The following is a 13,661-nucleotide window of genomic DNA, read 5'->3' on the forward strand; positions in this document are numbered from 1 at the left end:
ATTGATAGAAAGTTAAAAATATATAGGTAGAGACATATAGATATCTATATCTACATGTATCTATATCTATATCTACATCTATATAAAACCCTCTGTAACATTTGTGCCCAAGAGTGAATAAATTAGTTGGTGTGATAAATTCTCACTGCTAACAGGTTGTCTGGGGGAGTGTAGGTGACAAAGGCAGGAGGGTAACAATATGAAATTATTGCACACAAAAGCACCTTTTTTTCAGCATCACCTTGATTTATTTTCCTAGTTTTTTTTCCTCAGATGGAAAAATAATTTCATCAAGAAAACAAACGTTTCTGCCAAAGTGAAAGAACTTCATGTTTTAATGCTTTTCTTAAAAAAAAAAGTCAACATGGAACTAGGGCATGCTCTGCCTGCCTCCCCCTATTTTGCCGACTACTATTTTTTTCAATCCATTGGCAGAAAGCAAGATATTTTCTTCAAATAGGATGATTATAATTTTATTGCTGCTTTGTTTAGTATATATTTGTCTCAATTGGGAAAAAAAGTCTAGGTGAAAAAATTACCTAACAAGAGAAGTAGTTTACATGGTCATAAGATTTAAATTGCTGCCAAAAGAAAAAAATGTAAAAAAAAAAAAGATTTTAAATGTAAAATATCACATAACTTCAAAAAACTTACCTCAATTTTCTACCACTTATCATGTACTATAAGTCAACTTTCTAAATAGGATTACAGTCCTTTATTATAAGCCCCTAGTGGTACTATGGTATACATTTAAAAAATGCTACTACAAAAATTTTTTCTTTTTGTTTCTGCCTATCGTGTACTTAAGCTATAGATAATTTTGAATAAAAAGCCTACGGTAGGTATAAATGCCATAGTTAACTGATCCTGTTTGCTGATGTCCTTTTCATGTTCCACAGAAGGTGGCATCTTTTAGTCCAGCATCTTCTCCTGTTTCTTGCCTTCCTTTTTCTTCTTCTTAGATTCTGCTGTGATTAAAAACAAAAGCAAGAGAAAAACAGCATCACATTAGTAAGCCATGGTGGGAGGGGGATCCACTTTTCTTATAATTGGCCAGGAATGAAATGATTAGGTGGATAGGAATGGTACATGTGTGCGTGTGCCTGCGCATGCCTGCTTTTGCCAGGAGAGTGCCTATGAAAATAAGCAGGAGTAATACAGCCTGCCTCTGTGTGAACACCTGTAAATGCCTGCTATCTTATTGGTTGCCCCCATTTGATATACAAAATACTGTCTAGGGGTCCTACTTAGAAAACAGAAACACAGCAGGCGTCTCTGAGAGAATAAGCCAGTTCACTGCTCAGTGGAGAGCTGCAGGAGCTTTGCTCGGCCCCTCATTTCCCACATTCCCTTTCCATGGGACTGCTGAGAAGCATTTTTTCTGACAAACAGTTTCAAAGTGCTTCTGCTGATTTGCCCTCTGCTTATGTATTTGGCCATCTATTCATATATGAAGGACCAGCTATCAACCACATGGAGCTTTGACCATCCAAGACCCTCCTAGTCTTGGATGAAGCAAATGGAATGTATGAACCTGGGCTAAACCAGGTAAAGTAAAAATATGAGGATTTAAATCAGAATACTCCTTCCTTTCCCATTCAGTCATCTTGCCATCTCCCTTTTCCTAAGCATAGGAGAATGCAGTATAGGATATATCAACTTTGGCTCCAAAGGTGAGAATGGTCAGAATCACTGGGCTAGCAAGTGAAAGGGTATTGCTAAATGTTTCTGAGATCATTTCCCCATTTGGCCCACAGTAGTGGCAGAAATGTATGGGTTAAGCACAGGCAATGGAGCCAGACTACTAGAGCTTAAATCCTGGCTCCATCACTAAGTTACTGTGAAACTCTGGGAAAGTTAATTCATGTATTTGTATCTCAGATTCCTCACTTGTGAATGAGCATATGACTACTACCACTTCATAGGGTTAATATCCAAATTAAATGAGTTGTATAAAATCCACTGAGAATAGAACATGGCACAATAGCATGTGCTCAATAAAGGTTAGCAGTTATCATTAGTGTGATAAAAGACTAAGAACAAGAGGTCATTTCTCTGTATAGTTAATATTCTTCATCATTAGCATGACTTATTGACTGAGAAGGTCATTGAATGCTAAGCAACAGAGGAATACCAGGAAAAAAACAATGGCCAGCACGGATTAGGGCATTGTTCATTGGATCATAGGGCCTGTGTCCAAAAGGGCCCTAAGGCTTACGATGAGAGGGGACATGATGCCAGCCACAAATGTTGTACAAATCCCAGCTTATACTTAAGCAGAGGTTGAACTTTTTTCGTTCTTATCCTCACCACCTCTTCAGATAAGTTCCAAAGTCCATTATATAGTAGATGACGTAGTATTTCTGTACAAAGTAATTGTCCTAAGCTTTTTTTACTAAAGCTTCAAGGGTGCACCATACACAATTAGATCAAGAGTTGCTAAAATCCTGCTAAACTTCAGCTCATAGTATTCATTTTGTTCCTGTCTATCCTTAGCTTTCCCCCTTTCTATACTGAAGAGACTTAATTTTTCACTCTCTCTATTTTTGCTTGTCATGTCTCCTTTTGACCAATAAAAAGTGAGATGACCAGAACTTCCAAGTTCAAAGATACCTATAAGGTCAAAGAAGATTTTCTGTTTAATTTCTGAGCAAACAGTCAGTATCTGACTGTAATAATGCACAGTCTTGGGCTGACATTTTAAGCAACAGCTGTATGTTAGGATGGTATCATCAGGGAATAATCTAGGGTGTCGGCTGGGATATAATTCTGGTTTCCCTTGTCTCAGTTTCTCCAAGTCTTACTGGGGAAGCCTCAGTAATTTGTAATCCTCTAGCTCTCCAGTAGAGTGGATGTTTGTGGCAGTGATTTGCATATTTTGGCTAGCATGTCTCTATTTCATGGGTAAGTCTGAATGGCTGTCATACTGGGAGGTATTTACATACATTTATTTCATAAAACTTGAAGTTATTCTGAATATTGGGCACTATTTGATCTAGCTAATGTAGGTTGTTCATTTCAGAAAACACTTTGGGAATGGAAATCTCTCCTCAATTCTCCTTGGTAAAGGCAAGAGCACGTTCTCTCTCTGTTACCTGAGCCTGACATTCATTTTATATTCATTAATTAACAACTTGCTAAAAATGCCAAGAAGCCAACAAATTGTTCGTTTAATCTGCACAATGCCAATAATTTATTTTTTTGACACAACTGGCAAGTCATCATGGCTTTCCTTTGACACACTGCAGACCTTAAGTCCACTCTGGGTTCAATCTAAATAGAAAAATGAGAAGTCTGCAATAAAAAGCAGTGGAAAGAAGGAAGAATTGCATTTACATGAGGTCAATTTGATTTCTCACATACCTGGGTTCAAATTTTTGAGAATAAAGAAGAAAATTGGGTTGGTAATATTGTTTCCAATCAAAAACATTTTTTTGTGTGTGATTTTTATGTATATCTTACTGAGACTAAATGAGCTTTGTCACTGCTTGTCTCTGTGGCCTCAAAAACTTTTGAACAACCTCTCAAGCTTTACCCAGTCTACCTGAGGGCTTTTAAATATTATTATGGAATCTATGATCTGGAAAGAACCTAGTCCAACTTTCCTATGTAATTGATGAAGAAATAAAAGCCAAAAGAGTGTCAGTGATTCCTCAATGTCTACAGTGATCCAGCAATAGAATCAGATGAAAGGCCATTCTGTGACTCTTTGTCTGACCTCTTCGCACAACATAGCACTGCCTCCATTAACCATCACATCTGTAGTAAATGCCTATTAGTCTTATTTTGTGCTTATATCTCGCCCTTGTTCAAATCACCTCCCTTTACTTAAATCTCTACGTTTATGTTTATTTCAATTCCCCAAGTACATCATTCTTTTTCTCTCCTAGTCTTTGGCCTTCAAATCCACTCTTCAGTCCATCAGCCCCACACGACCGCTACCTCGATCTTGTTAATGACTCTTGTCCTTCAGGTACCAGTTTTGATACCACATCTAGTTTGTTGACCTCTTGGTCTGAGTTAGAAGTCTTATCTCTTTATTTTCCCTATCAGAGCACTTATCTCTAGTATTGTCATCACCACCAAAATATAAGCTGTGAGAGGGCAAAATGTCTACTCACTGTTATATCCCTAGCCCATAGCACAGTGCCTAGTGCATTATAGCTGATTAGTAAATTTTTAGTGAAACAAATAAATCTGTAGCACAGCAAGAACACATGCTTCACTGGCTCACCCTACACCCATCTTCCTTACTCCTTGAAGTCCTTCCTTATTCCTTCCTTGAATAGTCCTTGGTTATTTCCACCTCAGCCTTCACATGTGATGGCCTTTCTACCTGAATGTTTTTACTTCTACTGTCTCAACTTTGCTTAGCCAACATCTACTCACCCTTAAGAGCTTAGCTTCAATTTCACTTCCTCAAGGAAGCCTTCCCAGAACTCCTAGACTAAGGAGGTTTCACCCACAGTTAGATAATTCCATTGTGCCTCTCATTGCTCTTACCAAAATTAGAATTGAACTATTAACTTTGTACCTAATTATTTAATATGCATTTCCTCCTTCATTTGAGGGTAGGGACCATATCTGTTTTTTGCATCCACGTCTTCAGTGCCTGGTACATGATACGTGCTCCTGAAACACTTGTTGCGTGCAGAGTGAAGAAATTAACACTTAAATGGGAAATGAAAAGGGTCAACTCATTAATATATAGAAAAGTATTATTTGCCAAGGAAAGTAAAGAGTGTAAATTCAATCAGAATCTTGCAATATTTCAGTTCTTCTTTAAACAAAAATATTTTATGAAGAATAAAATTACAAACATCTACACATGAAATTTATCCAAATTTCTCAGCACTTTTTCTTATCTTTAAAGTAGAAGCTGAATTAACTCTGTGAGTAAAAGTAATATCCCATTTTAGTAGCCTTTCAAGGTTACAGTGAGAGAAATCTTTACATGAGCGTGAGGGTCGTGAACTGGCCTGGAGCAGGGCTCTAACTGGGTAAAGCAAAGTGCTTTGTGATAGAGACATACAGCAGCTACTTTCAAAGGCTTTAAGAGCCAGTATGATCACTATCCTTATGTGAAACAGTAGGACACCTTAGTTCACACTGAAAAGACCCAAGTCAAGGGAAGGAAGTATACACACGCCACACATCAAATAACACCCCAGGCGACATGTCACTCTTCCCCACCTGGATTGAGGCTGTGAAGCAGAAAGAGATGCAAACAGGAAACGAGCCATTGCCAAAATGTGAGAGTAAAGGGCACCTGCCTGAAAAGTGACTTGTTCTGTCCCGTTGGATGATGCCTACCAGGACATCACTGCACTGGGAACTCACAGTGATGTCTTTGGGGTGTTTTAACTTCCTGGGTTTACAAACTTTCATCCTCTCTTTGGCCAGTTTTTGAGTTGATGTAGGATAGTACTCATCTCTCGCGTGGTAGGTATGTAAAACTTTGCATTATTTGAACAGAGACATGTTGTTTTGTTTAAGATATGTTTGAAAGTATTCAGAAAGTCCTAACACTTTCCTAGAAATAAATACTCTAGAAAGAATTCAGGCTCCTCATATAGCTATGAATCATAGTACCTGGAGTGCCATCTTTCCTGTATTCTATGCATAAAACTCAAACTTTAGCCAAGAAAATTCTTTCAATGCATAGCCTCTGCTGATAGTGAAGAAGAGAGGCAGTGAGAAGAATGCATAGGAATTAATAGGAGCCATGCTACAATAAATTCTGAGCCCATATATTGTTTTTATTGTGAATAGAAAACAAACTCCTGATGGACACTGAAGTAACAAGTGGCACCACGGCCATCTGCTTAGTAAGGTTATGTGGAAAATTGAAGCTCTGTTAGTGTCGTACTGAGAACCAAGTCTTCACCTAGAGAATCGGTTCTAATTGATGTCTGCCATTTACCAGCTCTGTGATCTTGGGAAAATCGATTATTCCACATCTGTTTCCTGTAAACTGAGAATAGTAAAACCTCATATCTCCTCCTCAGAGGGCTATTGTGAATATCATGTGAGATTACAACCTCTGAGATCACATTTTACTACTACTGTTCAAAAACATTCATTTAGCAAATATGTACTCTATATCCACCATATATCAGGTGATCTAGCTGATCTAGATGCTGGGATATGATGGCAAACAAGATAAAATTCTGCTCTCATAGAGCTAACATGACAAGTAATGTTTTCAAGATTGCTGTATGTGAGGGCTTTCAAAACTGTAAACTACTTTAAATGTGTATTTGTATTAAAGATCGTGGGTATGTGGCAGGCATTTTCATGGCTTCAATGCCTATTTCTCTTGCTGCTCGTTTACTATGACATCAGAGATGCATATTACTAGGGATGTATGTCTATAGTAGATTTAGCCTGAAGGGAAGAGAGAGTTTCTCATCTCTGAGTGATCTCATTCTTCTTTAAAAAATATTAATTACTTTTCTGGTTTTAAAAGTAATACAGGCTCATATAGAAAATAAAAATATATATATGTATATATGTTAATAGAAATTACTCATAGCTTCACAATTTAGAGATAACATTTTTAACAGCAATTCAATTTATGTTTCCTTTCTATGAATATATGCAATATATACTTTAACTAGGAACATATTGACAGTTGATCAAGTATATTATACCAAAAATTCTGTTGTATTATTTTCCATGCCATCGCATATACTTTGCAACATGATGCAGTAGTATTCCTTTGTGTCATTCCAGCCCATATTTTTGGAATATTTCTTCCTTTGTTGGTTGGTTGGCCTGTTCCACTTTTTGTTATTATAAATAATGACGTGGTATGTGTTTTTGCAGACAAATCATTGTATGTCTAAGTTTTGCCTTAGTATAGATTATTAGAAGAAGATCTGCTGGATCAAAGGGCAGGACATTTTTAAAGCTCTAGATAAGTATTAGCAAATTTCTTTCTTGAAAGAAAGTACTAATTTAAACTTTTATCGACAACTTATATGAGACCTTATCACAGCAAACTTGCTCTCAAAAGGCAGATCATCAAATGGCATGAATCGTCTCTTTCCCATCTATTCACAGGCCCTTTAGGAATAGGATTGCCATGTAGCTGGTACAGGTAAACATCCCATTTTCAATATTAGGGAAATCTGGGAGAAATAGGGTTGGGAGTGGGCCTTGAAAGAAAGACATCAATTTAAGAGTTTTTCAAAGACCTTGAGGGGAGATGTTATTCCAAGAAGCAGAAGAGTTGAGAATTCTAGAATAAGCTTATCTCATTTGCTTAACAAGATTTATTCATTTGATTCCTTTTTTTTTTTTTCAGATGACCTGTTGTATATACAGAAAACATAAAAAGGAATTAAGAGATAAAATGATTGATAGGAGCCCAGATTTTAAGTAAAGTCTGTTTGCTACTGACTTAAATAAAGTGGCCTTGGGCCATTAAGCAAATGGGAGGAACTATTGATTAGAATAGGAATAAGAGATTTGCACTTTCTAAGAGGTAGAATTCATATATGAGGAAGCAAAGCTATGGACACTCAGAAATGGAGACAGCAGATTCAGAGGTCAAGAGTGCCAGCTGGACAGCAACAGCTCGAGGTGTGCCCTAGAGACTACTAAAGTCAACCTCTGCAGACTCGTTCAATAAATCATGAGAACTCAGCCAAGGAAAAGGATGATATCACTGTCAAAGAGCACTATCACAATGTAAATACGTCCAAAAGCCTGAGAATCACCCAGATCCTTTTAATGCTTCATGAACATATTTAAAGGAACTCATCTGTGCTTAAGAATTAGCTGCCCTGTCACTTGGAAATTTCTAATCCTTCATACCACGCCAGCTGTGCCTCAGAACTGATAATAAGGCTTGTTGAACATGAAAGTACAATTTAGTGATCCACCAAGAATCCAGGTACTTGTTGGCTAGGCTTCCTGACATGACACTATTCATTAAATTTCCCAATATTTCAGTTTAAATTCGGGTAACACATATGTATTAAGTGGCACAATAGAGGATGAAATTTCTATCTATTTAAAAATCAAAAGCATAATCTTTAAAAAATATTCTTAATATATCATTCTCAGATATGGTTCAGTCCAATGTCTATGTAATAATTTTGTTGTTTCTTCTTTGATTTCTTACTTTGTAGTAAGCACTTGCTTCATTTCCACTTTTATGGACACAACGCATTTACTTCTAGGATATGTAGGGAACACATACATACGTACATACATATGACTGCCCCTCAGTGCTGCCTGCATGCTGATACCTGTTCTTCCTCACTGCCCACCTCTGCTTTTGCTCATGAACTCTGTTTCCTAACCAAATACCTACCACTGTCTCTCAACTATCTTCCCTTCTACACATGTTTGCTTTCTGACGTCAAGTAGATGTGAATGAAAGAGAATATGCACCTGTGTCTAGACACAGACTAAATATGTCTTATGTCTGGACCCTTGAGCAACATCTGTTTTGCCCCCATTTACTTTCAGAGGTGACTCAGCACTTAACTGCATCTGCTCAACAATGAAAGCCCAGCTACGAAAGCCCTACTGAGTCATAGGGATTTCACTGACGGTTTCGTGGAGGAGGTGAGGAAATTATTTCATCAACCCCATAGAGCAAGTGTAATAGAAATCCCTAAACATGTCAGTTATTTTCCAAAGCAACTCACCTGGTAGCAATAGACTAAGCCCTTTTCCCCTCATCCAAAGACTCCTCTCTACAACCTTTTCAGCCTCTTTTCCCTCCTGTCTCTCCATTTCCCTTTCTTTAGGGGAAGCAACTGAGATGTCTATTAGCTTCCCCAACCCATCAAGAAAGGGACTCTCTTTAGGGTGCACTTTCTTTATACAGCAGAATCATGGTGTGTTGGGTCACTCTCTGATCCGACCTACATGCATGTGTACATATAGGTAGAAAATCACCAAGTTAAACCCCTATTTTTAGTTCAACACATCTACATCATCCTTATGTTCTAGCTACACCTATTCATTTGTCTGGAAATGTAAAAACAGCTGAACCTTTTTGTGGAATTTTCCCCTGAGAGTCACGAGAAAGAAGAGCAGTATCAGAAGGGAAGAGAATCAGAGAGGCTTCATCTGTAAGTCTCTTAATCCAGGGCTTTCTCACTTGTGTATCGTTGCAGAAGAAAAACAAAAAGCTGTGTGTGTGTGTGTGTGTGTGTGTGTGTGTATTCAATGTTCAGCTGCTAAATTTTGTCTTTTTCACCTTTGGCAAAAAATGTTTTTAAGTACTAAATAAAATTAAAGAGAGGAAAATAGAGCTAAAGCCAGTGAAACTCTGAAAGAATGTCTAATTTTATATAGGTAGCTTTGAGAATGTGGGTATAATTATGCCTGTGTATTTGTGGGCACAATAGCATGCAATTCTGATACCTATGTTAGAGACTCGGGGTGTGTGTGTGTATGTGCGTGTTTGGTTTGACAGTTGCTATATGCTGTCACACTTGGTGATCCTGCTGGCCCTAACTCCATTCCCATCTTTCCCAAGTTAATCTGAAGACCTCTAGAAGTCAGCTAGAATAGAGTAATATACTTAAATGGGTGTGCACACATGTACGTGTACACACACACACACACACACACAGAAAACTATGGAGGGGGGAATCAGTGTTTAGGTTTCTTCTGGTCAGCAAAAGCATCTGCCCTTTCCTCAGTTCGTAGGCAATGTTCAAGACCTTATACTTCTTAACAGTGCCCTCCCCACACACAGATTCACTGCCTTCTTCCACATCAAAGCAGAAAAGAAGAATATTTATTTCTGATATAATATTTGAATGTTTCAAAGCTTGTTTCTGCAATAATAAAGGCACAGGTAGAAAATTTTTCTTATTATAAAATATTATGAATTATATTGGTAGCCTAAGTCAGAAATGAGATATATTATTATAAACAATAATAAGTAGTACCCACTTAGCACATCATTATTTTCTATTATTATATCTGATGTTTAATATTATACAACTAGTGCTACTAGAAAATCAAATTATGATTTATGAAAAAGGAGAAAAGCTTAAACTCCAGAACATTTAAAATATTAGCAAGTACAGCTCCATAAGTCATTTTTTATTTGCTCCTAAATGGATTTTTCTTTTTGGTTTATATGTGTATATATATATATATATATATATACACACACACACACAATCAGTTGCTTTGGGCTGAATTATGTCCCCATCAAAAATTCATGTTGAAGTCCTAACCCCTGTACCTCATAACATGAACATATTTGGAGATAGGGCCTTACAGAGGTAATTAAGTTAAAATGAAGTCATATGGGTGGGCCCCAATCCGATATTACTGCTGTCCTTATAAGAAGAGGAAATTTGAACACGGACGTGTATGGGGGAAGACAACGTGAAAACACAGGGAGAAGACGGCCATCTATGAGCCAAAGAGAGAGGCCTGGAACAGATCCTTCCTTCATGGTCTTCAGAAGGAATCAACCCTGCTGAAACCCTGATCTCAGACTTCCAGCCTCCAGAATGTTGAGAAAATAAATCTCTGTTGTTTAAGCCACCCAGTCTGTGGTACTTTGTTCCAGCAGCGCTAGCAAACTGATACATCAGTGAATTAGATTCCACACCATCTTTCATTTTTGTATATCTTTCAGAGTGCCCTCATTAGTTGTAGAGGTGCAAAATACATGTGAGTTTACAGTAGCCAAGACATGGAAGCAACCCAAGTGCCCATCAACTGATAAATGGATAAAGAAGATATGGTATATATATATAATGGAATACTACTCGGCAATAAAAAAGACAAAATTGTCCCATTTGCAACAACATGGATGGACCTTGAGGGTATTATGTTAAGGGAAATAAGCCAGACAAAGACAAACACTGTATGATTTCACTCATATGCGGCAGATAAACAAGTACATGGATAAAGAGAACAGATTAGTGGTTCCCAGAAGGGAAGTGGGTGGGGGGAGGGCAAAAGGGATAAAGGGGCACATATGTATGGTGATGGATAAAAACTAGACTATTGGGGGTGAGCAAGATGCAGTCTATACAGAAACTGATATGTAGTAATGTACACCTGAAATTACACAATGCTATAAACCAATATAACCTCAATAAAATAATTAAAAAATATATATGAGTTTATTGTTACTTTTTAATTTGTCCTCCAGACTTTTAAATATACATTATTTAAATATGTGACTTTGGTACCACGTAGTGTAGGATTTTATGCTCATCAGCGGTTTCACAAGCTCTCACTGCATTCATCTGGTCACCCCTCTCCTTGTCCTCCAGACTTCAAGCCGGTAAGCTCCGTTTCCCCACCACGTGGTTTCTCCCCCCCCCCCATCGCCCCCAGCGCTCTGTCTACAGCAGCAGCAAAGCTTGGATCTAAAGAGGTTCCCCTGGACGTCTCTACATTTTTAGACAGTAGCCTTTATAGCAGCTTAATTTATTACTCTTGTGCGTCTGGGCAAAGACACGAAAATAAAGTTTTCTATTTTCTGTAGATGGAAAATAATTTTCAAAAGCCTTGCAAGAGCAAGCGCTGTGAATGCGTTAGCCCATGTACGGTGCGAACAGCTCTGGGCCTTGCCCACTGTGTGCTGGCCAGTAGGACACCAGGAAAATTTTTACCCGCTTCCTGCTCTTTGGAGTTCCGATGGGCTCTTCTACACATATTGTTTACTCCCTAGAAAAAGTCTTTATCTTTTTTCTTTTCCCTGCCCCTGTGTGCTGAGCAGCAGCCAGCCCGCCTTGATTTCCCTGGAGGGTCTTGCAGGCTTGCAAAGCTGGCTGGAGTCGTCGGGAGTGTGCAAAGTGTCTCCACTGGCTGCGTCTGTTACCAGGACACCGGTCTCTCTGATCCTTGTGAAGCACCAGGGTCTCGATGAATCTTACGGTGGAGGGGAGGCAATCCTGAATCCAGCCTGGGAGGCCTCTGGGTGTAACAGGTTCCTTGCGCTGCTTGTCTCGCTCTCGAGGAAGGTAGCCCTTTTAAAGGACCCCAGCTTGAGAAACGCAGCACTAAAAGTTATCATTTGCTTCAGGCAATTATTACATAAAGACAAGCTTGAGCCAAAAACCATCTGACACGACAACATAAATGACCCCAAACATGCTCATATTAAAGTTTTAGGGTTATTGTTGAAACAAAAATCAAAATTATTAATTCCTTTTGGAATACCCAAAGAGATCCTTTACAGAGATCTCAGTTTGAGAAGCATTGATATAATGGAAAAGAACTCCGGACACAGAGTTCTTCAAGTTCAAGCCTGACCCCTCACTGGCTGAGTGACCTTGTACAAGTTGCAACCTTAGTGACCTCGTTTGTAAAATGTGAACAGATCTCCTCAGGGCTGCTGTGGGGATTAAGTGAGACAATGCATGCTAAGGGCTTAGTATAACACCTGTCATATCATAAATACTCGATAAATGGGAACTACTTTTATGATGCTCAAGAAATGCTGATGACAACGGCTGCAACTTAAAACACGAAGCATAAATTCTCAATCCAGAAGAAGGTAGAGGGAAGAAATACAAATACTTCAGCGGGGAAAAAAAGAAGGTCCCTTGACCCAGTAACTAATTAGTGTGAACACTGTTCTCTCAGGCAGCCTCCTTAATACTGATTATTGTATAGCTGTTTTGGGTGTGAACAGCTCATGAGCCTCTGAGTGTGGAATTTACCAAGGGTGATGAAAGCGGACACACAGTGTGAAGTAAACCCTACAAACATTTATAGTTCCTAGTTCTCACATCTGTCCTGGCAAGTAGGACTAAAAATTCTTTAATAAGGATGGGAGTAAACACCCAGAGGACTCTTCCTCCAGGTGAGTGCATTGTGCTTTAACAGTGATGTCTCTGTACATTTTTGAAGCCAGTGAATAAATGATGGGTCCTGGTGGGGCTTAAGTGAGACAATGCATGCTAAGGGCTTAGTATAACGCCTGTCATATCCTAAATACTCGATAAATAGAAACTACTTTTAGTATGCTCAGGAAATGCTGAGCCAGACTAGGACATTAGTTGGACACATCATTCATTCATTCAAGTTAATACTATTCATCAAGTTCCTCTCATGGACTAGGGACTATGACACGTAGTCACTTACAAGAGTGAATGAGATGTGGCTCCTGCCCTCAAGAGGTTCAGTGTTGGGAGACTCAAATTTGCAGTCACTACAGAGGAATGAATGAATGTCTTATCAGAGGAGGCAGCCCTCAGAGAGAAGGCAGCGACTTAATGCTTGGGAAGGGAAGTCTGGCAAGTTTATCACTGATCTCTTTTCTAGTCCTTGAACAAAACAAGCTTTCTGGGCCTCAGAGACTTTGAACTTCCCCTCGTTTCACTTAGAACACTAGTGTGGCTAGCTCCTTCTCTATCTTCAAGACCAAGTTCAAAAGTTACCTCTCCAAGAAGCTTTCCTGGGGTACTCTATGTAACTTAGCTCCCGCCACACCACCCCAGGCAACCCAATCACTCTAACACCTGGCTCTTTAGTTTTTAAGCCGACTTATTCCAATATGTAGTTATCATGTTCGTTATTATTTAGTTATTTTTGTCACTCTTATTTACTTATAGTGCTTATGCTATTTAACAACATAGCAGTAAGAGGGAAGGAAATTTGTTTAATATCACGAGCACCTAACACACTGCCTGATCCATTGCATGCTCTTAATAGAT

General features: G+C 38.6%; 1 protein-coding gene across 2 annotated transcripts in view; it reads right to left on the reverse strand.

The window, feature by feature from the left end:
* Positions 1–234: 234 nt before the first annotated feature.
* The window catches only part of PTN (pleiotrophin), a 100,501-nt gene continuing 87,074 nt past the window's right edge, over positions 235–13,661 (reverse strand). Inside the window, exon 5 of one of the 2 annotated variants that reach the window (XM_058569365.1) lies at positions 235–965. In XM_058569365.1, the coding sequence (XP_058425348.1) occupies positions 913–965 (53 nt within the window). In that variant the 3' untranslated portion in view covers positions 235–912. Of the gene's footprint in view, positions 969–13,661 lie in introns of both variants that reach the window. The other variant, XM_058569356.1, reaches the window with a different exon arrangement.

This window comes from Diceros bicornis, chromosome 3 (assembly GCF_020826845.1).
Source record: "Diceros bicornis minor isolate mBicDic1 chromosome 3, mDicBic1.mat.cur, whole genome shotgun sequence".
Classification (NCBI taxonomy): domain Eukaryota; kingdom Metazoa; phylum Chordata; class Mammalia; order Perissodactyla; family Rhinocerotidae; genus Diceros; species Diceros bicornis.